Source organism: Anas platyrhynchos, chromosome 6 (genome assembly GCF_047663525.1).
Source record: "Anas platyrhynchos isolate ZD024472 breed Pekin duck chromosome 6, IASCAAS_PekinDuck_T2T, whole genome shotgun sequence".
Classification (NCBI taxonomy): Eukaryota; Metazoa; Chordata; class Aves; order Anseriformes; family Anatidae; genus Anas; species Anas platyrhynchos.
Window position 1 is genome coordinate 26,784,393 of NC_092592.1, and position 24,675 is coordinate 26,809,067.

Sequence of the window (24,675 nt, forward strand, 5' to 3'; positions counted from 1 at the left end):
CGGACGTCTGCTCGTGCTGCTCTTTCAGGGGGTGCACGTGAGCTGGGTTCACGGCCTGGGGGTGGCCACGTGCAGCCTCCCCGTCCTCGGCCAGGGCTGCGCTGCCCGCCTCTCCCCTCCCCGCCTGCTTGGCTGGCACCCAGCAGCCTCCCGGGACGGGCCGGGAGCGGGGCTGAGAGCTTTTTGGCAAATCACGGCCTTGTTGAAAAGCGCGTTTCCAAAGCAGGATTTATGGCGTTGGCTTGGCCCCGCTGCCTGGCTTTGGCCGGAGAACAAAACGCTGCAGCCAAACCTACGCGGTGAACGGCACGGGGTGCACCCCGTCCCCCCCCTGCGCCCCTAAATGTGGGGCTGACGGGGTCGGGGTCCCCAAGGGATGGGGTGCACGGGATGCAAACTGTGCCTGCGTGCAGCTCCTGGGCACGGCGGGGCCGAGCTGGGCAGCCAGCACGCGGCAGAGCCCAGGCAGCCCATGTGCTCGCCAGACACGTCTGGTGTCGGTGCACGTGCGAGCCCTCTGGGCAGGCACTGGTGCTCCCCCTGCACAGCTTCGGGGCCGTGCAGCCGCTGCCCCGTGCAGCTGGGGCTGGGCACTGAGGGTCGGGGAGCACTGGACCACAGTGGGGCCTTTGCCCCATCCTGCCAGGCAGGAATTTGCCCCGCTGAGCACAAGCTGTGGGTCCGGAGCCAAGCCCAGCCCCAGGCTGCCCCTTTCCCAGCTGCTCCGGGGGGGCTGAGCTGCCGGCAGGATGTGGCCCTGCACACTGCCTCTCCCCAGCCTCCCTGCACGCCCCAGGCAATGCTTGGCCGGGGCTTGGTGCCTTGCTGTGGGCACCGTGTCCTGCCCAGCCTCCCCGCAAGCCCCGGGACGCAGCGTCCGGCCCTGTGCCAACGTGTCCCCTGCCCTGGGCCCCCTGTCCCCTCCCCGTGCCCCATGAGAAGTGTGGCCGTGGAAGCAAAGTCCAGGAGCTGCAGGCACTGCATGGAGATGGCGGCCGGGCTCCCTGCGAGGCTGGGCACGGGCTGTGCTGCCCGCGGGCTGCGGGGACGGCGCCTGGCTCACAGCGGGGCCGCAGCACGGCTGCAGCAGGAGTACGATGCAGTGGTGATCGGGGCAGGTAACACGGGGTGAGGAGCTGGTGGGGACGGGGCGGCCCCCAGCGTGCTGCTTGTGCCGGGGAGCTGCATGGGGGCTGGCACAGAAGGGTGCGTGCTGCAGATCCCCAGAGTGCTGCTGGCTAAGGGGTCAGCGCAGAGCTGGGGGATCTGTCACCTTTGTCACCAACCCTGCCCCATTGGGGCCCAGGGATGTAGGGTTGAAGAGAATGCTCCCTACAGTGTCCAGAGCTTGTTATTTGGGTGCCTGTGTCCCTGATGTGGGGGGATGTGCTGTGCCATGGGGCTGTCCTGGCTCAGCCGGGCTCAGCTCCCCTCCGTCTCTCCTTGCAGGGCACAACGGGCTGGTGGCAGTGAGTACCGGAGGCAGAGCGCTCACCCTGGGGATGCTGTGGGGCCAGGGAGGGTCTGCAGCAAGAGCAAGGGCTGGGAGCTCCTGGACGGGTTTGGGAAGTGGTTGGGGAGGTGGTTGGGACCAGGAGGACGTGCCACATGCAGCATGATGCCACGCTCCCCGCAGGCTGCCTACCTGCAGCGGGCAGGGCTGCGCACGGCCGTGCTGGAGAAGCGCCACGTGCTGGGCGGCGCAGCCGTCACCGAGGAGATCGTGCCAGGTACCCCCACGTGCCCTACGTCCTCCTGGCCCCTGCCTGCCCCCTTTTACCTCTCAGCACCCTGCATCTTCCAGGCTTTAAGTTCTCCCGGGCATCCTACCTGCTCAGCCTGCTGCGGCCGCAGATCTACAGCGAGCTGGAGCTGCAGGTACGGTGCCCGTCCCCAGCTGGGCCACCAGCACCTCCTGGCACATGGCAGGGTGACACTGCTGCCTCTGTGTCTCACTGCCCTCCGTGTCTCGCAGCGGCATGGCCTGAGGGTGCTCCCGCGGGACCCCTACTCCTTCACCCCGCTGCTGGAGGACAGGAGCCCGCCCCGCTCCCTCCTGCTGGGGCACGACATGGCCCAGACCCAGCGGCAGATCGCCCAGTTCTCCCAGAAGGATGCTCAGGTACCGTGGGGAGCAGGGCAAAGCAAAGCCCCGAGGAGCTGCCCTGCCCCGTGGAGCAGCAGGGATGCTCGTGGTGGGGTGTCCTTTGCACCCAGCACAGCTCAGTCCCTTCTGGCCACCTGCTGTCCCCTTCCAGGCTTACCCTGAGTATGAGGCATTCATGGGGTGCTTGGTGGCTGCCATAGACCCACTGCTGGACACCCCCCCCGTGGATACAGCTGCCCTGGGGCAGGGCTCCCTGCTGCAGCGGCTCAGATCCCTGCAAGCCCTGCAGCCCCTGCTGCGGGCAGGTACATTTGGGATCCCCTTGGTAATGGCTGTGTGCCTGCACCCGGGCTCCTGCCTGGCCTCAGCCCCACCAGGTGCCGGTGGCTGTGTCCTGGTGCAGCCGTGCAGACCCCAAAGCTGCCTCTCCCCGCAGGGTTGGCACTGGGACGGCAGCTGCCCCGCTATTACGAGGTGCTGACAGCCCCCATCTCCAAGGTACATGCTGGCTGCAGTGGCACGGAGCCACCCTCCTGGCACCCGCTCCGCATCCCTGCGTGCCCACAAGGTCCCGGCTGCAGCCCAGCCCTGAGCCCGGCTCTCTCCTTGCCTCTTGGGCCAGATCCTGGACCACTGGTTTGAGTCAGAGCCCCTGAAGGCAACCCTGGCCACCGACGCGGTGATTGGAGCCATGAGCAGCCCCCACAGCCCTGGCAGCGGGTGAGGGTCCCGTCCCCTCCCCAGGGCTCACGGCCACGCCATCCCCTTCAGGCCACCCCGCTCAGCCCGGCGTGTCCCCAAGGCTTGCCGGAGTGGCTCAGAGTGGCTCTGGGTGAGCTCTGTCCCCATCCCTGCAGGTACGTGCTGCTGCACCATGTCATGGGCGAGCTGGAGGGGCGGCGCGGCGCCTGGGGCTACGTGGCTGGTGGTATGGGGGCCCTGTCCCAAGCCATCGCCCGTGCAGCAGCCAGCCGGGGCGCACACATCTTTACCGAGAAGGTACCAGGTTTCTGGGCACGGGGACCTCCACAAGCTGCCCGGTGGCCCCAGGGAGAAGCCGGGTGAGGTGCTGGCCCCTTCCCCTCTGCCCAGGCTGTGAGCCGCGTGCTGCTGGGCAGGGACGGGCAGGCGCAGGGCGTCGTGCTGCGGGACGGGACGGAGGTGAGGAGCAAAGTGGTGCTGTCCAACGCCTCCCCCCAGATCACCTTCCTGGAGCTCACCCCCCAGGTATGGGGCACGCGGGGTCACCACGGGGCTCGGTGGGCTGTCACCCCCCGGCTGGGCTGCCCCATGGCGGCCCCATCACCGCAGTGCCCCCGTCCCCCTCCAGGAGCAGCTCCCAGAGGACTTCACCCGGCGGATCCGGCATCTCGATACGCGCTCCCCCGTCACCAAAATCAACGGTAGGTACCGGGGGCTGCCTCCTCCACCATCCCAGCTGGGGGGCACACCAGCACAAGGCTGTGGGGCTCCCCAGGAGCCTGCACCCCGGTCTCCTCCCCCCATCCCAGTGGCAGTGGATCGCCTGCCCAGCTTCCTGGCTGCCCCCAACGCCCGCGACGGCCAGCCCCTGCCCCACCACCAGTGCTCCATCCACCTCAACTGCGAGGGCACACACCTCCTGCACCAGGCTTACACCGAGGCCGCTGGCGGGCACCCCTCCAGCAGGTAGGAGCCCCCCCGCCTCGCTCCCTGCCCGTGGTGTCATGGAGAAGGGGCAGGACGGCAGTGCTGGGGGATGTTTGGGGTGGCTCAGTCCTGCTCCCACAGGCCTATGATCGAGCTGTGCATCCCCTCGGCGCTGGACCCGGGGCTGGCCCCACGGGGCTGCCACGTCGTGTCCCTCTTCACCCAGTACACCCCGTACGAGCTGGCAGGTGGGCAGCCCTGGGACGAGCAGGCTAGAAATGCGTATGCAGACACGGGTATGTAGCATGTGCACGGAGCCAGGTAACGCCGGGAGCGCTGGTCCCTGCTGCAGGCACAGCCACCCTCATGCTCAGGGGCCGGTCACCATGTCCCTGAGCTGCCTGCCAGTGCCTCCGTCCCTCCCTAGTGTTCGACTGCATCGAAGCCTATGCCCCAGGCTTCAAGGCGTCCGTCATTGGCAGGGACATCCTGACACCCCCGGACTTAGAGAGGGTCTTCGGGCTGCCCGGTGGGGTGGGTACCGTGCAGACTCAGCACTGAGCACAGCAAGCGGCCAGGGACAGCCCTCTCACACAGCCCGGGTGCCGTTTGCAGAACATCTTCCATGGAGGGATGTCTCTGGACCAGCTGTACTTTGCCCGGCCAGCACCATCCTACTCGGGCTACCGGACCCCAGTTCCAGGCTTGTACCTGTGTGGGAGCGGAGCACACCCTGGTGAGCAGGGCTGGGAGCTGGGGACACCCCGAGGGGCTGCAGGAGGAGGGCAGGGCGCATGGATGAGGACAAGGGGAGCACAAGGTGTGAGCTCTGCTACTCTCAGCCCTGGCGGTGAGGCAGAGCAGCCCCCCTGGTGCAGCCCCCTCTGCTGGGGCCACTGCTCCCTGTTTCTGCCTTGCAGGAGGCGGTGTGATGGGAGCAGCGGGACGCAATGCAGCCCGGGTGGCTCTCGGGGACTTCAAGCACCTGAGACAGCAGCGGTGACGCCGACTTCACCTACATGGGGATGCGGCTGCAGTGAGCCCTGCTGTCCCCAGGCACAGCCTGCTGTCCCCACCTTGCTTCCCACCACTGCAGCGGGCCAAGCACTGGCAGCAGCACCCCTTGTGCACGTGGGGCAGGCTGCTGGGACCCAGGCTGACCCCCTGCCCAGCCCACCCCCCCCGTTCCCTGGGCATTGTGGCACCCACAGAAATAAACACAGCCAGGGGCTCCGCATTTGGTGCTCTCCCCATGGTTTTTCAGCTCTCTGCATGGGGTGCATTGGTCCTGGGGTGTGAGCACAGAGCCCACCCCGTGTCCCCATAGCATGGGCTGCGCTGTGCCACCTGCACTGCTGCTGGTGCAGCCCCTGGGGCCCTGCTGGAGGGGACCGGAGTGTCAGGGTGAATGGGGACAAGCAGCCCGGCTCAGGCAGCCCACGCTGGGTGTGCCACGTGCTGCCCCGTGCCGCTGCCGGGCGCCGCTCGCAGCAGATGACAGAGCGCACATCCTCTCCCTGCCCTCTTCCTCCCGGGGACAATGCTCCCGATTCAGCTCCCAGCCTCTCCTCCCGCCGGGCCCTAAATACGGCGCTTCCGGGCTGCTCTGCTGCACCTGAGCTGGCTGAATCAATATTGACCGGCCAGGAATAGGCCCGCAGCCCTCTGAGAATAGCCCCGCACGCCCGCCCGCTGCCCACAGCTTCCCGCGCCCGGGGCTGCCCTGCTGCAGCACCGTATTTTTAGCTGCCGCAGGTGCCGGTGCCCGGCGAGCCCCGAGGGCTGGGCTGGGGGTGGCAGCGAGGAGGGGATGCCCCCCAGCCTGACCACGGCAGGGCACAGTGCGGAGAGCTCCTCGGAGCCCCCCCTGCCCTCTTCTCGCTCCCCCCAGGAGCAGGGTCAGAGCTGGGAGCAGGACCCAGGCGGCCCTACCCGCCTGCAGCCATCCCCCGGGGGCCGAGGGGGGGCTCCTGGCCGCACACTCAGGCAATTGAGCTCCCAAACACCCAGACACCGAGAGCCGTGGTGACTCCGTGAGTCACGAGCTCCGCTGCTGGACCCAGCCCTGCCCTTCCCCAGGGCTTCCCCTGGCCGCCGTCCTGTGGCTGCAGCACAGCACAGCCGCTGCCCCGTGGCCCACGTGGCCCCCCCGTGGCCCCAAATCCGCATTTTATCCTTCCCGGGTACCCCCAGAAGATGCCGCAGCACATGCCGGCAGCCCAGCCGAGGCGCAGGGTGGGGGTGAGGGTGCCCCACGTGGGGACGCAGGGTGCCGGGGGGGTGCCGAGGGCCCTGGCGGGACGTGGCGATGAGCTCACGGGCTATTCCCGGCCGTGTTGTTCCTGGCTCGTCCCAGCAGGAACCGGCTGCTTTAGCTCCAAACAAACAACCCGGTAGCCACCGGCACATTCCTGGCCAGCCGGTGGCCACGGCCGGGGCAGAGGCGCTTCCTGTTTATCCCCGTCCCGCGGCGGGGCGCAGGCGGTGGGGTGCCCCAGGGGCTGGTTTGGGGGGGCACCCCCTGTCTGCATGGCTGGGGGGGGCAGCACCTGGGGACCCCCGCAGCCAGCCTGGCTCAGGGACAGCCCAGGTGCTGCCCCCTGCCCCTCCCAGGCTCCCTTTGCTGGGCTCAGTGCCCCCCCCAAGTCCTCGCCCACCCCATGTCCAAGCACCCCCCCTCAGTCACCACGTGGGGTGCGGGGTGTCCTCCTGGGGACCCCCCCGTGGGACAATTTGCCTCCTCCAGCACAGCCATGCTCTGCCTGGCTGGGGGCCAGCCCCGCGGTGCAGTGATGCTGGGAGGGGGGCAGCCCCAGCTGGGGGTCCTGGCTTCATCCTGGGGCCGGGGGGGGGCAGGCTTATGGCAGGTGGGGGCTGTCCCATGTGTGCTCTGCACCCCCCAAAATCTGCTCGGGGTGGGCATGGGTGGCTTTGCCCCAGAGTGGCAGAGTGGGGCTGGGGGGGGCAGGGTGCAGGGCTGGCCTCTGGGCCCTGCGTGCGGGGGGGCTGGGGCTGGGCTGGGCAGCGTGGGCCCCCACCCGGGGCGTCCCACCGCGCCGCACCATAAAAGCGGCAGCAGGCGGTGCTCGGAGGCAGGAGAGCTGCTGGAGGCCAGCAGGAGCCAGCACCGCATCCCCACGCTGCTGCCTGCCCCGTATCTGCCCTGTGCTGACACCCAGGGTGAGTGCTGGGCTGGCCCGGGGGGGCTCGGGCACCCTGGGGGGCTGGGGGTGCAGGGGGAGAGGTGTGGGGATGGGGACAGGGCTGTGTGCCGGATGGAGAGGGAACAACCCCTGCATCCCACACGGCATGGGGTCAGGGATGCCCCTGCCATGCAAGGGGGCACCACACCCCCCCCACACCACGCTGCTGGGGCACGGGGGGGCTGTGGGAGCACCCCACCCCGCTGTGCTCCCCAGGGGCTCAGAGTCGGGCTGTCCCCAGGCATCCCACCACCAGGAGCTGCGATGGCGATGCCGGCTGGTGCGAGCCCCATCCTGCTCCCCTTGGTGCTGCTGCTGTGCCGGGTGGTGCCCGCTGCGCAGGAGCCGGGGGGGCTGCAGCTGAGGCTGGCGGGGCCGCGGGGGCCAGCCGGGGAGGGCCGGCTGGAGGTGCTGTACCAGGGCCGCTGGGGCACCGTGTGCGACGATGGCTTCGATTTCCACGCGGCCACCGTGGCTTGCCGGCAGCTGGGCTACACCGCGGCCATCACCTGGACGCACAGTGCCACCTACGGCCAGGGGGAAGGTAAGGGGCAGCTGGGGGACACGTGCGTGGGGTGCTGAGGGGGTCCCACCAGCGGTGACCCCCAGCCCGCGTCCGTCCCCCCAGGCCCCATCTGGCTGGACAACGTGCGGTGCGGGGGCAGCGAGTCCTCCCTGGCCGAGTGCTCCCACAACGGCTGGGGCGTGAGCGACTGCCACCATGGTGAGGACACCGGCGTGGTGTGCTCGGGGCAGCGCCTGCACAGTGGCCCCGACACGGCCGCAGCCCCTGGTCTGCTGGGAGAGGTGAGTGGGGACCAGGCGCCCACTGGGATGGCGAGGTGCTGGGGCAGGTCCCGTCATCCCCACCCTCCACCCCGTGTCCCATCCTGGACCCGCCGTGCCCACCCTGCAGGCACCGGGGCTGAGCCTGGAGGAGGTGCGGATCAAACCCATCCTGGCGCGGGCCAAGCTGAGCATGCCGGTGACGGAGGGAGCCGTGGAGGTGAAGCACAACGGGCGCTGGAGGCAGGTGTGCGACGCCGGCTGGACCAGGAACAACAGCCGCGTGGTCTGCGGGATGCTGGGCTTCCCCCAGGAGAAGCACGTCAACACCAACTTCTACCGGTAGGGAATGGGATGAGCCGTGGGGCAGGGTGCCAGTGGGCTGGTGGGACGTGCTGTGGGGCTCCTGGGACATGCAGCTGGGGCACGGTGGTCAGTAGGGTGAAGGGGGGTGCCAGGGAAGGGGTGCGCTCACGGCTGGTTGTGTGGGGCACCTGTCCATGGCTGTGCCCCCTTCCCGGGGGCTTCAACAGGGGCAGAGCTGGGCTGGGCAGCAGCCAGGATGCTCCCCAACCTTGTCCTGCACAGCGTGGGTGCAGGCACAGGAGAGCCGAGCCTTGTGCTGGGGCTATAAATACAGCCCGTAATGAGCCCCTGCCGGTGCCAGGCGTCGTGCCGTCCCACTGGGGCACAGCTCCGGTGCGGGAATTGCCACTGGGGAGAGGGCCCCAGCGTGCCATGGGAGCACCCTCCAGCCCCAGCTGCTGCTGTGGGGTGCTGGGGAGGGCTGGGGCACGGGGTGGGGGTGCTGAGCCCCCCCTGACCTCCATCCATGCTCCTTGCAGGAAGCTGTGGAACATGAAGCTGAAGGACCCCAGCTCCAGGTAGGGCCCGGCTCTGGGCAGGGGACACCTGCAGGGGAGCCTCTCTCCCCCCGAAATACCTCTGATCCCGCTCCTCTCCCTCGGCAGCCTGAAGAACCTGAGCCAGAAGAGCAGTTTCTGGGTGCACCAGGTGCAGTGCCAGGGCACGGAGCCCCACCTGGCCCGCTGCCCCACGCAGCTGGCCCCCCCAGCCCCCCGCCAGCACGCCTGTCCCCGCGGCATGCACGCCGTCGTCAGCTGCATCCCCGGCCCTGCCTTCCAGCAGGGCAAGGGCAGGGGCAAGAAACCTCCCCGCAAAGCCTCCCAGGGAAAGGTGAGCCCCGGCACGGCCCCGTACCCCCTGAGGAAGGCTCCTGGGGCCGGGCAGCACCCAGGCACCCCCCCTGCACCCGCTGATGGGGCTGTTCCCCATGCCAGGGGCTCCCCGTGCGCCTGCGAGCAGGCGCCCACATCGGCGAGGGCCGGGTGGAGGTGCTGCGCCATGGGCAGTGGGGCACCGTGTGTGACAAGCGGTGGGACCTGGCGGCAGCCAGCGTGGTGTGTCGGCAGCTGGGCTACGGGACGGCAAAGCAAGCCCTGGTGGGAGCCCGGATGGGCCAAGGTGAGGCAGGAGGTGGGGTAAGGAATTGGGGCGCTGCTGGGCTCAGAGGTGCGCAGGGAAAAGCCCTCTGCGCACTGCTGGGGTAGCCGGGGGTGTGCAGGGGGATCCGAGATGGGCACAGGGGCAGGAGCACCCATGTCGCCCCCCTGCTTCAGGCCTGGGCCCCATCCACATGAGTGAGGTGCACTGCACTGGCCATGAGCGCTCCCTGGGCGAGTGCCGCTTCCAGGACGCCGAGCAGAGCGGGTGCCGGCACGAGGACGACGCGGCCGTGCGCTGCCACGTGCCCCACATGGACTTCCAGAGCCAGGTCAGTCCCTGCCTCCCCGCCAGCACCCGCTGAGCCCTGGCCCCATTACACAGCCCCTGCCCCAGCACCCCAAGCCCCCCGCCCAGTGTGGATGCTCCGAGTGTGGCCTGGGGGATGGGGACAGGCAGAGCCACCCAAACCACGCTGGTGTGGGATCCTCAGGATGAGCCAGTGCTCTCGTGGGAGGAAGAGGAAGGTGGAAGGAAGGTTCAACTGGATGGATGGTGCTACCTGACCCACTCCCAGGGGGCTGGGGGGCTGCCCCACGCTCCTTTTCAGCCCCTCTTTGCCCACAGGTGCGCCTGGCCGGGGGGCGCAGCCCCGAGGAGGGCGTCGTGGAGGTGCTGGTGCCGGTGCAGGGCAAGCTGCGGTGGGGCGCGGTGTGCGGTGCCCAGTGGGGGCTCAATGAGGCCATGGTCGTCTGCAGGCAGCTGGGGCTGGGCTTCGCCAGCCATGCCCTGCAGGTGAGTTGGATCCCGGCGCGAGGGGCTGCACCGCTTGGGTGTGCTGGGATGTCTCAGCAGCTGGGACGGGGCACGTGGGGACACGGTGACAGGCCCTGGTGGCAGTGCCGGGGAGCCGAGGGCTGGTCTGAACACTGTGCTCCCCCCTGCCCAGGAGACCTGGTACTGGGCGGGCAGCCCCGACGCCTCCGAAGTGCTCATGAGTGGGGTGCGCTGCTCGGGCACCGAGCTGGCCCTCCAGCAGTGCCAGCGCCACGGCCCCGTGCACTGCCCCAGCGGCGGGGGACGCTTCTCAGCGGGGGTCAGCTGCACCGCCCGTGAGTACCTGGCAGCCCACAGGGCGCCCGTCCTTCTCCCGGGACACAGCCCTGCGTGGCCGGGGTGGTGCAGGCTGGTGGCCACCAGCTGTGTCCCCACCGCTCCCATCCGTGCCAGACGCCCCGGACCTGGTGATGAACGCGCAGCTGGTGCAGGAGACTGCCTACCTGGAGGACCGGCCGCTGGCGTTGCTGTACTGCGCCCACGAGGAGCGCTGCCTGTCCCGCTCGGCCGACAGTATGCAGTGGCCCTACGGCCACCGCCGCCTGCTGCGCTTCTCCTCCCAGATCCACAACCTGGGCAGAGCCGACTTCCGACCCCGCATGGGACGGCACGCCTGGACCTGGCACCAGTGCCACCGGTGGGTGCCCTGTGTCCCAGGGCTGTCCCTGCGCAGGGCCAGGCTGGCCACGGGGGGACCTGGCAGCCCCGTTCCCCCTGCCCAGGGCGGGTGCCCTGCAGGGCGCTTGCTGGGCGCCGTCCCTCCTACACGGCCCCCACCCTGGCAGAGGCCGGCCCGCCCGGGGTAATTAGCAGCGTCCGGGCCGGCACTGTCATTAGGGCTTTATTTGGCTGCAAGGCTGTAATTTGCGCGGAGCCGCTCGCCTCTAGGTGCTGCCTGCTCCTGGCTCGGCGTCGGGGCTGGCCGCACGCTGCCCGTCCTGCCCCGGCCCCCGCTCACCCCCTGTCCCCACAGGCACTTCCACAGCATCGAGGTCTTCACCCACTACGACCTGCTGACGCTCAACGGCTCCAAGGTGGCCGAAGGGCACAAGGCCAGCTTTTGCCTGGAGGACACCAACTGCCCCGAGGGTAGGTGGCAGCTGCAGGCAGGGCACGGGGACCCCCCCAGCCCCTCCGTTCCTCACGTCCCACCCCCATTGTCCCCAGGGCTCCAGCGCCGCTTCGCCTGCGCCAACTTTGGGGAGCAGGGGGTGAGCGTGGGGTGCTGGGACACCTACCGGCACGACATCGACTGCCAGTGGATCGACATCACCGACGTGCCGCCGGGCAGCTACACCTTCCAGGTACGGGCATGGAGGGGCTGGGGGGGACACAGGAACAGGAGGTGAGGTCTGGGGTCCGTGGGCACCACCAGCACTCTGTAGGTGCACGCCACTGCCTGCTTTGGGGTTTCTCCTGGCCACCCACACGTCCCCATGGTGGTGTGTGCGTGGCAGGCATGGTGGCACAACCTAAGTGCCCCCAGCCGTGCCTGTTGCCCTCCCCAGGTGGTGGTGAACCCCAAGCACGAGGTGGCCGAGTCGGACTTCTCCAACAACGTGATGCGCTGCCAGTGCAAGTACGACGGGCAGCGCGTCTGGGTGCACGGCTGCCACACGAGTAAGGAGGGTTGGGGGCGGGGGGGGGCAGTGGGAAATGCCCAGGATAGGGGTGCTGCAGGTCCCAATCCCCTTACCACCACCACCATCACCCTCCCCAGGCGATGCCTACGGCGCCGACGTGGTGAGCGAGCTGGAGCGGCGGGAGCGCCTGGCCAACAACCTCGTGTGAGCCCCCGCCTCGCCACGCTGCCCCCCCGGCACCCGGGGGCCTCCCAGCCTGTGTCCCGGCCGCGGCAGCACCCGACTGAGCTCAGGGACTCGAAGCCTTCTGTATTTATTGATGCTGCCGCAGAGGATGGGGATGAGCATCGCAGCCAGAGGGGGACCGAGCCCTGTGCCGCCAGCAGGACGCACAGGGGGGACCCCGGTGCCCCCCAGGATGACTACCTCAGCCTGCCCGCCCGGCCCCGCCGCCCCCCTGGGCTCAGGACGGGCCCCGGGCACTGCCACCCGTGCAGCAGTCGCGTCCTCAATAAAGGTGCTGTGCAATGGGACAGGGTGCTGTGTGGTGGCAGAGGGCCACGTAGCCGGTCAGCAGCCCAGCCCAGCTCCATGCACGTCCCCTCTCCCCGCTCCTTCCCCTCCAGGACCACAAAGCTGGGCCCTGCAGGGACAGCTCCTGCCCCCAGGAGGTCCCCTCCCTGCCACCCAGGGCCACCAGCCCTCCTGCAGGCTGCGTGGGGCCGGTGCCAGGCGGCTCCGGCTCCCTGCCAGCAGTGCCCGCAGGCAGGGGCACCCTGTCCCTGAACTGCCTGACCCCGGGAGCAGCACAGAGCAGCACAGCACAGCACGGCCAGCTCTGCGGCAGCGCGGGCCGGCAGCCAGCCCACCGGCCAGCCATGGCTGCAGCCTGTGCTGGGCTTTCCCAGGCTGTTCCTGGCAGCTCCCGACCCCAGAGCAGCCCCGGGAGCAGGGATGGGGTTGCGCTGCCCCTGGGAGCTCTCACTCCTCGGGGCAAGGTGGGGACAGAGGGGACAACGTGCCCCTGCTCCATTTCTTTCCCCTGGGTGGTTTCCAGCATGCATTATTTTTTTTAAGGATATAAATGGGCATCCCACCTAGCAAGCCACCGGGCACTGCCAAACCTCCACTCTGCCCCATCCCCATCCCAAACCCCATCCCCATGCCCCCGGCTTGCACCAACCTGGGACAGGGGGGCTATGACCCCTGTTTCCACCCCCCCCAGGGCCAGGACAGGCTCCACACGTGTTGTCCCCGCACGTGGAGGACCACAAGTGCTGGTAGCCCTGCGGGATGTGGGTGAGCGAGGCCCGTGGCGAGGCGCGTGCCGCCGGAGGCTCACCCCGCCAAGGCTCCCCCTGCTCCCCGCCGTGCCGGGGGAAGATGCTTTCCGTGTGAGCGCATCCTCTCGCCCGGAAACTTTCCGCTGGCCCAGCCACCCGGCCGCTCGCTGCCAAGAGCTGCGGCCGAGACGGTTCCCAGCTGGCAGCAGGGGCAGGCAGCCACCGCCGCGGGGTCACGACCAGCTCCTCCGCCACCCAGCTGGGGGACAGCCAGGGGACACGGGGTGGCTGCCACGAGGTGACCCAAAACACACAACCCGCTGGCACGGGTGGTGGAAAGGCAGCAGGAGCACTCCCAACCTGCTGCTGCGGGCACGAGAGCCACCCCCAGACAAGGACCCTGAGAGATTTGGGGGCTGCGGGGCAGGCTCCTTCAGCAGCAGGGGTGGTTTTAGGGTTTTGATGCACCAGAGCCCTGGGAGAAAGGCAGGTCCGTGGGGCAGGGCAGGAAGCCCCCCGCTGCCGGGCCCAGGTGCGCAGCCCACATCACAGCCCCGCGTGGGGCCGGGAATGGGGCCGGGGTGGGAACGGGGCCGCCCTTCCCGCAGCCCAACAAGGGCCCCGCTGTTCGGGGCCGTGCATGTAAACAGGGGCCCTGCCAGCACATTCCAGCCCTTCCCTGCCCCTCCTGCCGCTCACCCACCGCCCCGCAGGGGGGAAAGCCCCTGCAGCGGCTGGGGGACGCGGCACACACGTGGCACACGCCAAGGGAGATGCAGGGAGGAGAAGCTGGGCACCCTGCGCTGCTGTGTGCCCTCCTCAGAGGCCAGGCGAGGCAAAATAAATGGTATTTATTAGCAAAATAAAAGACACTCTCGTTCACAAGGCCCGGCGTGGCCATGGCTGACCCGCAATGCGTGGCCGGCGCTGTCCCCGCCGAGCTCCCCGCATCCCCTGGCTGCCACCACAGCACCAGGGGACCCTGTCCTGGCAGGACGGGCAGCACCAGCTGGTGGCACACAGTGGGGACAGCGCTTGCACGGCCCCAAAGAGCCCTCGAGCACCCCGTGGCCGTGCCCCAGCACCATCCTGCACAGATCCCATGGGGCAGCGGCAGGCACAGCTCCATCCCCATGTGCCCTGCCAGCCCGCAGAGAGGGGCTCAGGCCCCTGGTGGCACCTCCAGCAGGGCTGAAAGCGAAGGCAGCTCAGTCCCGGCCTTCCCACGCATCCTCCCGCTGCTTGTTCTCCAGCCGCTTCCTCTCTGTGGGGACAAACTGGGTAAATCCCGAGCCCCCCACCACCCCCCAGCTGCCCAGGGCTCTTCCCCAGGGTCGGGAGAGAACCCCGGCAGCGCAGGGAGAGGCTCCCGGGGGCAGAGCTCACCCCGAGCCTCCTGCAGCTTCCTGCGCTCGGCGTCCCGCTGGGCAGGGGTCTGGGGGCTGCGCACCCCCAGGGCGCCGATCACCAGGCGCCGTGCCAGGGCGGCCGACGTTTCGGGGCGCTCCTTGGCCGGCTGCAGGTAATCTGGGGGAGAGCAGAGGGGGCGTCAGGGTGGGCACCCAGCCAAGGGGCTGGCACGGCCCCCAGCCCAGCCAGGGCACTGGGATGAGGGTGCTCGGCGCACTGGGGGTGCCCCCACATCCCCACTCACCGGCGTACGCCCTGGCCTTGGCTTTGGCCGCCCGGGTGCCCTGGGACAGCGGGCGAGTCTTCACCATCAGGTGCTTGGTGCTGAGGGCATCGCGTGCTGCGGGGAGGGTGGCGCATTGCCAGGCAGCCCCGCACGGCCATGGGGCACGGCTGAGCCAAGGGGTGTGCCCAGGCGCTGCCAGGAGGGGTGTCCCCCCTCTGCCCTCCCACCCCGCGGGCTGTTTGGAGCAGTACCTGTTATGGGGCTGGAGAAGATGCCCAGGGCGTGCGTATCATCCACCCACTTGATGTCAAAGCCCTTCTTCCTGCCGGAGAGATTGGGGGTCAGCAAGGCACCGGTGCTGCCAGCGGGGCCCGGCGCCGAGCCCGCAGCACCGGGCAGAGCCACGGACTCACTGGTAGCTGCAGAAGACACGCAGCAGGTCCTCGGTGCGGAAATCCGGGGGGAAGTCGTAGATCTCGATGACATGGGGCAGCTCGTCATCGCTGAGGTCCGGCGCGGCCGGCTCGGCCCCGTAGTAGTCGAAGCGGGGCTCCTGCAGGCTCTGCCGGCGCTTCTGGCCCCCCGAGAGCTGCGGGGTGGGAGAGGGATGGTGCTGAGCGACCCCAGCACCAGCACCTGCTGCTGGATTAACAGCAGTGGGACTTTGGGAGCCAGCCACCAGGACGCTCACACCACGCGGTTGCTTTTCCCATTAGGAGCACCCCACCATGAGCACGGGGATCGGCGCGCCCCGTGCCACCTCCCCGCACCGCCGCCTGCCAGACACCAGCAGCACCACGCCGGGAAAGCCACCGCTCCCCCAGGGAGCCAGTTCCACCGGTTAACTACCTGCGCCGCTACCAATTTATGCCTTATTTCTAATTTGAATTTGTCTGGCTTCAGTTTCCAGCCGCTGGTTCTCGTTCTGCCTCTCTGCTGGATTCAGGAGCCCTGGGTCCCAGGCGTCCCCTCCCCGTGACAGCACTCGCTCGTGGTAATCAAGTCACTTCTCAGCCTTCGCCTGGATAAGCTGAGCGGGCTGCGCTCGTTTAGTATCTCACAGCGGGGCATTTCTCCAGCCCTAAAAGATGACGGCTGTAGCTCTTTTCTACCTCTCCAATTTTTCAACCTTCACTTTAAAATACAGGCATCAGCCTCCCACTGCCGGCTGCACAACGCGGCGGGGGCACGCAGCCACCCCGCTCCCCTGTGTCCCGGCAGCACCAGTGCCAATGGGCCCCCCCAGTACCACTCGCTGCCCCTCAGCTCCCCAAAATATGTAGTGCCAGGGGGAAAGGGGCTGCGGCGCGCTGCGGGGGAGCAGGCACATAACTCAGCCGGGTCCCCAGCCCGATCCCCTGAGCGGTCGTAGCGCAGCGCACCACGGCTGGAAGGTTAGAGGCCATAAATCCCAGGCAGCTCAGTCAATAAAAAGTGCTCGTTCCGACAATTTTATGGGGAAGATGGATTCACGGCAGGTGAGGGGGTGCCGCCGGGCCGGCTGGATGCTGGCAGAGGGGACAGCTGAGTTATGGAGCTTGCGGGACAGCCCAGTGCTGCCGGGCAGGACCGTCTCCTATCGGCCAAGTGGCTCAGCTGGCTGGGCTCCAGCACCCCTGCCCACTGCGGGGGACACGAGGCAGCAGGATGAAGCCCTGCCGTGATGCTCGAGGGAGCAGGGCACTGGGGTAGCGCCAGGCGCCGGGCTGATGATTGGAGAGCCGGAGCGCGGAGTGCCGGCGCGGTCCCTGACCTTCACAAATCACCGAGTGTGGCGGGGCAGCAAGGACTGGAGCCGGCTGGCAGCCGGGCTCAGCTGCACGCCAGGCATGGCCCAACAGGTCCCCTGCCCTCCCCTGGCACTGGACAGGCTCTAGGGAGAGCTGGGGGACGTGGATGGCCAAGGCAGGACCCCTAGGACATGAATTGTGTCTGCCACGGCTCGCTGCTCTCCGAAAACCCATCCCACCCTGCTTACACTCCTGCTCCAAGAGGTGAGCCGGAGCAGCACGGAGCAGCTCCATGCAGGTGCTGAGAGGTGCACGAGCACACTCAGGTGCCTCAGCCACCCCCCTGCCTTGTGGGGACGGATTTGGAGAGGTGCTGCCAGCAGCACGCAGTGCCCCAGGCGCTGTCCTCACCCCACGGCTCCTCGTGCAGGGCAGAGCCCCGGGGAGGCACAGCAGGGCCCTCACACACCGACACCCGGCTGAGGTTTCGCCTCGGGAAGCCGGTGGAGAATCCAGCAAGGCTGCAAGGAAATTGTTCCAGCGGTTAATTACCCTCCGTGTTACAAACGTGCGCCTGGCTTCGAGTCTGGCTTCAGCTGGCTCCAGCTTCCAGCCAGTGGATCTCGTTATGTTTTTTCCTGCTAGATTAAAGAGCCGTCTGCTATCAGAAATCTCTTCCCGACACAGAACGTCATAAATCTTGCTCTCTGCCGGCTATCCGCAGCGCATAAGGATTCAGTTATGACGAAGAACGCTACTAATTTTCTTGTCCTTTTAGTTAATTAACAACAGCTACATCTCCCCAAGAGCCCGAACCCTCCCCGAGCAGGCGCATCTGCCTCCCAGCAGCTCGGAGGCATCGGGAAGCGACCAGGCTCCGAGGGTGGAGGGGGAAATCGGCAACTTTTTATGGATAAATCCCCTTTTCAGGTCCTTTTTCACCCATCAAGCTCCCTGGAATGGCCAACCCGGACTCAGAGCGAGTGCACGGGGGGTGTAACAGGGGTGCTCCAGAGCTCCTCAGAGCCAGCACTGGCGCTGCGTGGCACAAACTGCCCGCAGCATCCCACGGCCACACCACAAAACGGCACAGCCACGTCCCCGTGCAAGCCCAGGGAACACCCTCCAGAGCTAATCCCATTTCTGCACACCCCTATCAGCGGCACCGTCCGCCTCTCGGAGCCCTGCTCTCAGTGAGGGCTGGACATTGGTTTGTAATATTAGTGCTGTTTGTTACTTTGGGTCCATTAATGTCATTCCGAACATTACCAGCTTTACGCCGCTGATTTAAAATGCAATAATGGATTTCCAGGCTCATTGCAGAAGCCGAGCTTTCCCCGCGAGCGGCAGGAGAACGGCACGGCTCCCAGTGCAAGGCAGCTAATTGTAGTAAATTTAGGCACACGCTTACAGGAGGCTATGGTAATGAGCCACAGCTGATTAAGAAGATGTAGTTTTCAGGAAACTTCACGTTGCTATTTCAATGGGAGCCCATACGTCTCAGCCCATTTCTTTATTACCAGCCCTGCTTTCACCAGGGTGCAGTTGCAGTTTACGGCTCTCGAGCACGTTTTACTGGGTGCACTTTATGTACTGCAAAGGGAAGATCCCCCCCAGCCTTCAGAGGGCCTCGCTGGCACTGAGGGACAGGACGGGAATGGATCCAGGCAGGGGCGAGGAGCTCCCGGCAGCACCCTCCTGGACTTTTTGGCACCACTCATGCCCTGGGAGGGTGGCTGGAAGTGCCAGCAGGCTGCACGGCCAGGCAGCACCCCAAGGACAGAGCCCAGAGCCACCCCCCGGCTGTCCCCACGCTCACCGACTCGCCGAGCTCACCTCTTCCAGCAGGCGTGGGTCCAGGCAGTCCCCGTCATCATTGAAGAGCGCGTCCCAGCTCTCCTCGCCGCCCGGGCTGTCGTGGCTCTGGGTCCCGGTGCTGGCCTGCCCTGGCTTTGGGGAGCCGCTACGGGGACCTCCTTCCTCTTCCTCCTCTTCCTCCTGGTGCTGCTGCAGCGAGTCTTCATCCTCATCCCCCTGTGCCTGCTCCTCGGCCCAGGTCCCGGCCGAGAGCTGCTCCACACCGCGGCACAGCAGCTCCAGGGACGGCGGGGCTTCGTGGCTTCCCGGGGGAGCCCCTTCCCCAGCCCCACTCTCTGCCCCCGGCGCGCTGCTCCCAGCCCCGGTGCTGCCATGGGGCACATGGATGCCCTCCCCAGCGGCATCCCCAGCACCGGCAGGGTTCTGCTCCTTGCTGGGTGGCAGCTGCCCCATGTGCTCCAGCAGGAGCTGGGCTGTGCTGCCTGCGCCCTGCCCCGGTGGCACCAACTCGGCACCAACACCGCCCCTCGAGCACCCAGCCTCGCAGGCAGCTCCTCCTGGGGCAGCCACGGCGCTGCCTCCCTGCCTCTCCTCCTCCCTGGGGTCACAACCCTCGCTCTGCCCTGTGAGGAGAGACACCCCTTGCTCCTTTTTCTCCTCCTTCTGGGCTTCCAGACCTTCACCCACACAGCTGAGCTGGGGCGCACTGCCCGGGCTGCCCTCTCCTGCCTGCTGCAGGGCACCCTGTGCCGAGCACCCGGAGAGGTCCGTGCCCAGCTCCGGGGTGCTGTCCCCCAGATGCTCCGACCCGCCTGGCTCTGTCCGACACACCTCACTCGGCGGAGCTGCCGTTGGGCTATCGGGGTCACCCCCAGGCTCTGAGGTCACCCCCGCAGCCCCAGGCTGGGCACCTTGTGGAGTCAGCGGGTCCGGCACCGTCCTCATCACCCCACAGCTTCGGTCCCTGAGCCCCACGTCCTGAGATGAATTGTCCTGCCTGCCCGAGGGCTGGGCAGCGCTCAGATCCACGCTTGGCTCCTGCACACTGGGCAATGCCTCCGGGCCCTCCGGGCTGCCTCCCGGCTCCGTGCCAGCCTTGGAGCCCCGGCTGTGCGTGCCTGGTACCCTTCCATCCCCGGCGGAGGCTGCCCGGGGCTCCTTGGGGCGAGCGCCCGCCTTGCTCTCTCTGCCAGCTGCTCTGCCCACGTGCGTCCTGGCCCCGGGGCTTCGCCTCTGCCCCTCGGAGCCGCCCCGGCTGACGTCCAGCGCCGGGCGCTGCTTCTCGGGCTCCCGGTGTTTCGCAGCCGCCTCCTGCGCCGCCCTCTCCCGCCGCGCTTTGGGCACGTAGAGAGCCATGTCGGGCTTCCTGCGGCGCGCCCGGCCGCCCTCCGCCTCCGGCTGCATGGTGCCACCGCCGCCTGCAGAGGAGAGAAGCGTCAGTGCCACCCGCACCCCGGCCAGCCCCCGGGCCAAGCAGCACCGGAGCGGGGTGGGCAGGTAGGAGGCAGACCCAGGCCATCCCTGGAGCACCAGGAATCGCAGCACGGGGACGAGGGGCAGCCAGCGACCACGTCGTGCACGGAGACGGAGCTGCAGCAGGGACCTGGCACACGGGTGTGAGAAGAGCTGAGATGCAAATACTAAAGGTCTGGCCGAGCTGAAAGGCAGCCAGCAGAGAGGCAGCCACGCTGCCTGCAGCGCCTCGCAACCGGCAGGACTCGCTGCTGCAAGGACTGGCACAGCCAGGGGAGCTGGGCAGGGGACGGGGGCTGCCCATGGGGCTGAACACAAACCCACAGCCCGACAGCATCCCCGGTGCCAGCACGCTGAGCAGGTCGGGACGGGGACATCCTGGCGAGGAGCCCTGGCTGTGCCAGGCTCCCGGGCTGCCCCATCCCGGCAGAGATTTATTTTTCATCATCTTTGGCACAACCGGGCGCGCCGCTATCTGCCAGGCCCCGTGCCCCTATAAATATGCATCAGGCAGCGTTTATGGAGACGGATGGGGTGGGGGGCTGCGCTGGGGCTGAGGGGAAGGCAGAGCGGGGCCGGGCCGGAGCCTCGTGATTAATCACTGCCCACTCTGTTTAGGGGTATTCATCACGGGCCGCTGTCAGGTAAATCACTGGAAAAACACCTCTTCAGTAATTAATGTGAAGTGACGGATGGACAGCCCCTGGGCCCATTAATCTGGAACATCAGAGCCTACCGAGATTATGAATGTCAGGATGCATAAACTGCCGGCGGATCAATAGGGCCAGGAATCCGTCCAAGGCTCTCATTTCCGCGGCACCTCCGGTACATTAGGCTCCTCTCCCCTCCCCGTGAACCACGCTGAGCCTCCGGGACAGGCGGCCCCGGCCGGCGGTGGCACGCTCGGTGCCCGTGGCCCCGCTTGGAGAGCCGGCGGTGCCGGGCAGCCGGAGCGCACCGTGCCCTGCGGCCGGCCGGGAAGCCCGTGCCTGCCGGATGGACGGACAGACAGACAGACAGACAGACGGATGGAGGCAGCGCTCCCCGCAGAGCCCTGGCGTGATGGATGGGTCTCTCCCGGCTCTCACGAAACCGCCAGCAAGCCCCGGCACAGGGAGACGGAGGCAGCAGGCGGCTCGGCGGCTTCAGCGGGGAAACCACCGGCAAAGACCCGGCTGCCCCCTGTTCACACCTCCCAGCCCAGCACGGCCCCACTGAGCAGGGTCTCACCCCACACCTCAAGGCTCAGCCCCGGTGCTCCCCGGGAGCCGTGCTCCGTGCCCCCGCCTGCCCCATGGGAACTCGGTGCAGGGCAGGCGGGGGCACCGGGGCGCTGCTGCCGCCACCGTTTTTCTCGCTGCAGAAACATATGCAGTGCCTGTCATTTTTTTTCCCTTCTTTGATACACTAATTTTGCTGGCAGAATGGTCCCCTTTATCTTTATCGACTGAGAAAGAAGCAACGCATCCTATAAACCGTCCAAGCTCTGGGTCGGTCATTTTTCAGCCCCGAGGCGTTATACATTTTCTCACCAAGCGGCAGCCCAGCCTAGCCGTGTGCCGGTGGGGAGGGGGCACCGGGAGCCCCCGGCCATCAGCATTTTGGCACACACAAGGCTGTCTAACACACAATTCCTCAGCAAACACCTTCCAGCCACGTCCGCCTGCCCACGGGGAGCAGCACCCAGCTGCGAGGCCACACGGCTGATGCCGTTTCGGAGGCACAGCCATGGGGCAGGGGGGCATTTTATAGCTAAAAAATAGGGAAAAGAGCTTTCTCCACCACTCGCCTCACTCGCAGGGCTGCAGAGCAGCTTCCACTCTCTCCAAGAGGGAATTTCCCCAGGGGAATGCCCCCAGCAGCCAGGCCTGGCAGACAACGTGGCTGTGCCACCACACCAACCGTGCGTCCTGCACCTTGTGCAGGACCCCGGGCATTTGGTGCTGCTCCTGCTGCCCTCCACCAAAGGGGGCTGAGCCTGTGGGGGGACTGCTGAGCCCCACCAGCGCTGCTCCCCAGCGGGAGTGAGGATTTCCAGCCCCGGGACGCTGCCCAGCAAGGGTGCTCTCCTTTCCCTGCAGCCACCGCATGTGCCAGTGCCGCTCGGGGAGCGCAGCCAGGAGCAGCATCGCTCCACGCACATCCCAAGTCACCTCCAAGAAAAGCCCTCACACGCAGGATTTATGGGCTCCTCGAAAGCTTGCCATTCACCTTGCCTCACCCTCCAGAGCAGATGGTGCAGCATTAGCCAGACGGGCGGTGCTGGGAGCATCCTCTCCCCACGCGGCCGCGCGCTGCCGGGGACGAGCAGCATCCCACAGCCATGCAGCAGGCAGCTCCTGTCCCCGGGCACATCACGCAGGGAGCTCCAGGCAAAGCAAGGCACGAGCACAGCGAGGCTGCAGCAGCCCCCAGCAGCCCCCCAGGGACACCGCAGCACAGAGGCTTTGGGTTTTTTTTTTTCCCTCCTAAGGGCAGCGCAGCTCCTGCCCCCAGTCTATTACACACTTCATCAGATGCCACGGCCACGCGTCACCGCCAACTGATTTCACGCTCCGGGAGGCAGAGCACAGCCCTGGCTGCAGGTCTCATTCACACTACACTGGGCAGGGCAACCCCACAGATCCCAAACTTGGGGACCAAGTCACCGCTCGCCCTGCATCTCCTCTCCCCTGCACCCTGCGGGCTCGGCTGGGGCGCACGAGGCTCCGGCACGAGTTTGTGAGGTCTGAGCAGCTGCTCGGGCACCGTGCCGGCCCGTGCTGCTCCTCTACAACCACCGGCACCGTGCACGGGCAGCGCTCCTCTCCTCGCTCTCTTAGGGCCGTGCACGGATGCCGGGCTGTCGGGCTCGCACGCAGCGTGCCAGTTCCTGGAAAAGTTGAAGTGCCACCCAGCGCCCTCCCAGCAGGCTGCCTCATTTCCTGGCAGGGCGCTGTATTTTTAGCCTTCGAGGTTTCTAATTCCACTCAATCCATACTGCCATCGATAGAGCACATAACCTTAGAGCCTTGACGGCGGGCAGGGAACGGCAACACCTCGGGGGCCGCGGCTCGCAGCGCTGCTCGGGGAGCGCCCCTGGGGGACCGCGCGCAGCCTCGGCGCGCAGCTCGCACGCTGGCAATGTCACTCTTTACTGCCTGCCGCAGCTCGGGTGAAAAAAATCCTACAACTACTAATAAAAACGAAGCTACGAGGAGATTTTAAACAGCCCCGATTAGGAAGCTCACCTCCAAGTGCTTGCTTGGTGCACGGCGCTGGAACCCAGAGAGGGAACAGGGGCTGCCCGTCCCCACCAGCCACCTCCCTGCGCCCTTTTAGGAAGCTGCAGGGCTTCCCAGGTATCTCCCATCACAGACTTCAGTTGTTCCACACCTCTCCTCCTCTAAGCAGAGCTCCAAGCCAGCAGGACGGGCTCATGCAGCAGGTGCCAGGGCCACAGAAGGACCTGGGTACCTGGCAGGGTGAGGCTGGGCTGCCTACGGGGTGCCACGCGATGGCACAGAGCCACCAGCACAACGCGACACCAAGCAAAGCGCCCCGAGAGCGGGGGGCTGCTGCCCACCCCACTCCGTGCCCTGCTCCCGGGAGAGGGACAAGCTCCAGGCACGGCACCAGCCACGAGCCACGCGAGGAGACAGCGAAGCGCCGACAGCAGCGGGCTGTCAAAAGGAAACACACGGGGAAAAGGGAGAGATTTCAATCGCGCCTCTCGCTCCCGATGCTCCTAGGAGATACCTGGAACAAGAGAAGGGGGACGTTTCAGGCAGGAGGTGATTTATAGGTCGATACCGTCCCTCAACAGCTGCAGGGGAAAAAAAAAAAAAGGATAACAGAAAAGCAGAAGGAGTTAGTAGGCGAGGGGGTAGGGGGATACGAAGGGCTTTCCAAATATACCTGGGCAGGATCAGCACAAAAGTGAGCGGGGCTATAAATAAATAAGAGGGGAGGGAAAATTAATGACGGCTCAAAAATAAAGATGACTCAAAAGGGCAAAACTGCCGTTTTTAACCAGAAAAAATGCAAATGAGGCAGGGGCCTCCCAAAGCCAGCTGCAGGGAAGCAAAACCAGCGTGGCCGGGCAGCGCCAGGCACCTGGACACAGCGGGACGCGCCCAGACCCCCACCCGGGACGCACTGGGGGCACGGTGGCGGCAGAGCCCCAAAACCGAGCCCCAAAACACCGGAGCCGGGTGGCACAGGCACAGCACCAGCCCCCGCTGCAGGGGGGACGGAGCCCGGGGACGCCCCCACGGGGGGCTCCAGCCCCGCAGGGTGAGGAACGGGGCCGAGCAGCAGGAGCTATAGGGCAGGGAGAGCTCGGCAGCCACCCGGGAGCACCGGGGCAGGGGACAGGAAGGGGACAGGAAGGGGACAGCGGGGACGGGGACGGCGGGGACGGGGCAGGGGGCGCCCCCCCGGGCCGCTCTCGCCCCCGGCCGGCTCCCCCCCGGTGCCCGTGCGCGCAGCGGGTGCCGCCCGTCGGGGGCCGCCCGTCGGGGGGCTCGGCGCGGGCGTTACCGGTGGCCTCGCCGGGTCCCCCGCCGCTCCCCGCCGCCGCCGCCGCTTCCGCCACGCCGGGCCCGCCCCGTCCCGCCGCGGGGTGCGCCGGGACCTGTAGTGCGGCACCGGCACCGCCCCGGACACCGCCACCCGCACCGGCACCGGCACCGGCACCGCGCCGCCGGGGTGCAGCGCGCCCGGGGCGCACCGCGGGGACGCCGGGGACACCCCGGGGGGGAGACGGCAGCGGGTGGCACTGCTGGCCCCGCTGCACCTTCCCCGTTATGGGGGCTCTGTGTCCCCCCGGGAGCCCCCCGACGGTGGTCGGAGCTGGAATTTAGGGTGTCCGTGGGCATGGGAACACCGAGGGGCGAGTGGGGTGTGCTGCTGGGAGCTGTGCTGGGGGACAGCGGGACAAGGACATGGGGACACAAGGACATGGGGTGACAAGGACATGGGGCAATAAGGATATGGGGACACAAGGACATGGGGACACAAGGATATGGGGTGACAAGGACATGGGGACACAGGGATGTGGGGTGACAAGGATATGGGGTGACAAGGATATGGGGACACAAGGACATGGGATCACAGGGATATGGGGTGACAAGGACATGGGGTGA

The 24,675-nt window shown here is 67.4% G+C and overlaps 3 protein-coding genes across 6 annotated transcripts; 2 read left to right on the plus strand and 1 right to left on the minus strand.

Annotated features, from left to right (window-relative positions):
* The first annotated feature begins 3 nt into the window (after positions 1–3).
* On the plus strand, positions 4–4,973 carry PYROXD2 (pyridine nucleotide-disulphide oxidoreductase domain 2). 3 transcript variants are annotated; one of them, XM_038180920.2, is made up of 16 exons: positions 7–1,118; positions 1,450–1,469; positions 1,637–1,730; positions 1,805–1,878; positions 1,976–2,122; positions 2,259–2,412; positions 2,544–2,605; positions 2,730–2,827; positions 2,965–3,106; positions 3,200–3,334; positions 3,438–3,510; positions 3,619–3,775; positions 3,878–4,032; positions 4,164–4,270; positions 4,352–4,472; positions 4,657–4,973. In XM_038180920.2, the coding sequence occupies exons 1-16, from the start codon at positions 377–379 to the stop codon at positions 4,737–4,739; spliced, it is 2,364 nt and encodes a 787-aa protein (XP_038036848.2). In that variant the 5' UTR covers positions 7–376; the 3' UTR covers positions 4,740–4,973. The 3 variants fall into 3 exon arrangements, with proteins under 3 accessions (XP_071895793.1, XP_071895792.1, XP_038036848.2); XM_072039692.1 differs by lacking the exons at positions 4,352–4,472; positions 4,657–4,973 and having other exon boundaries at positions 4–1,118; positions 3,585–3,775; XM_072039691.1 differs by lacking the exons at positions 2,259–2,412; positions 2,544–2,605 and having other exon boundaries at positions 6–1,118.
* Positions 4,974–5,939: 966 nt separating this feature from the next.
* LOXL4 (lysyl oxidase like 4) lies at positions 5,940–12,518 on the plus strand. The gene is made up of 15 exons (XM_038181655.2): positions 5,940–6,916; positions 7,181–7,483; positions 7,568–7,746; positions 7,856–8,067; positions 8,571–8,609; positions 8,697–8,922; positions 9,027–9,210; positions 9,366–9,520; positions 9,817–9,984; positions 10,139–10,301; positions 10,420–10,663; positions 11,000–11,115; positions 11,194–11,330; positions 11,535–11,646; positions 11,747–12,518. Exons 1-15 carry the CDS (start codon positions 6,397–6,399, stop codon positions 11,815–11,817), a joined length of 2,829 nt encoding a protein of 942 aa, XP_038037583.2. The 5' UTR covers positions 5,940–6,396; the 3' UTR covers positions 11,818–12,518.
* Positions 12,519–13,728: 1,210 nt separating this feature from the next.
* On the minus strand, positions 13,729–24,143 carry R3HCC1L (R3H domain and coiled-coil containing 1 like). 2 transcript variants are annotated; one of them, XM_038181544.2, is made up of 7 exons: positions 24,071–24,143; positions 18,095–19,494; positions 14,942–15,117; positions 14,780–14,850; positions 14,547–14,642; positions 14,279–14,419; positions 13,729–14,156 (listed from the first exon to the last, which is right to left on the minus strand). In XM_038181544.2, the coding sequence occupies exons 2-7, from the start codon at positions 19,478–19,480 to the stop codon at positions 14,101–14,103; spliced, it is 1,926 nt and encodes a 641-aa protein (XP_038037472.2). In that variant the 5' UTR covers positions 19,481–19,494; positions 24,071–24,143; the 3' UTR covers positions 13,729–14,100. The 2 variants fall into 2 exon arrangements, with proteins under 2 accessions (XP_038037472.2, XP_071895798.1); XM_072039697.1 differs by lacking the exon at positions 24,071–24,143 and adding an exon at positions 23,288–23,914.
* Between the last annotated feature and the right edge of the window lie 532 nt (positions 24,144–24,675).

Bases quoted from the DNA above. Each gene is read 5' to 3' on its own strand.
- LOXL4 (XM_038181655.2), top strand. From the start codon at position 6,397: ATGTCCAAGCACCCCCCCTCAGTCACCACGTGGGGTGCGGGGTGTCCT. The intron at 9,211-9,365 runs GTGAGGCAGGAG...CCCCTGCTTCAG, and splicing joins GGGAGCCCGGATGGGCCAAG to GCCTGGGCCCCATCCACATG. The intron at 10,664-10,999 runs GTGGGTGCCCTG...CTGTCCCCACAG, and splicing joins ACCTGGCACCAGTGCCACCG to GCACTTCCACAGCATCGAGG.
- R3HCC1L (XM_038181544.2), bottom strand. From the start codon at position 19,480: ATGCAGCCGGAGGCGGAGGGCGGCCGGGCGCGCCGCAGGAAGCCCGAC. The intron at 14,851-14,941 runs GTGAGTCCGTGG...TCTCTCCGGCAG, and splicing joins CGTGTCTTCTGCAGCTACCA to GAAGAAGGGCTTTGACATCA. The intron at 14,643-14,779 runs GTACTGCTCCAA...CCCTCCCCGCAG, and splicing joins CTTCTCCAGCCCCATAACAG to CACGCGATGCCCTCAGCACC.
- PYROXD2 (XM_038180920.2), top strand. From the start codon at position 377: ATGGGGTGCACGGGATGCAAACTGTGCCTGCGTGCAGCTCCTGGGCAC. The intron at 1,119-1,449 runs GTAACACGGGGT...CTCTCCTTGCAG, and splicing joins TGCAGTGGTGATCGGGGCAG to GGCACAACGGGCTGGTGGCA. The intron at 1,731-1,804 runs GTACCCCCACGT...TGCATCTTCCAG, and splicing joins CACCGAGGAGATCGTGCCAG to GCTTTAAGTTCTCCCGGGCA.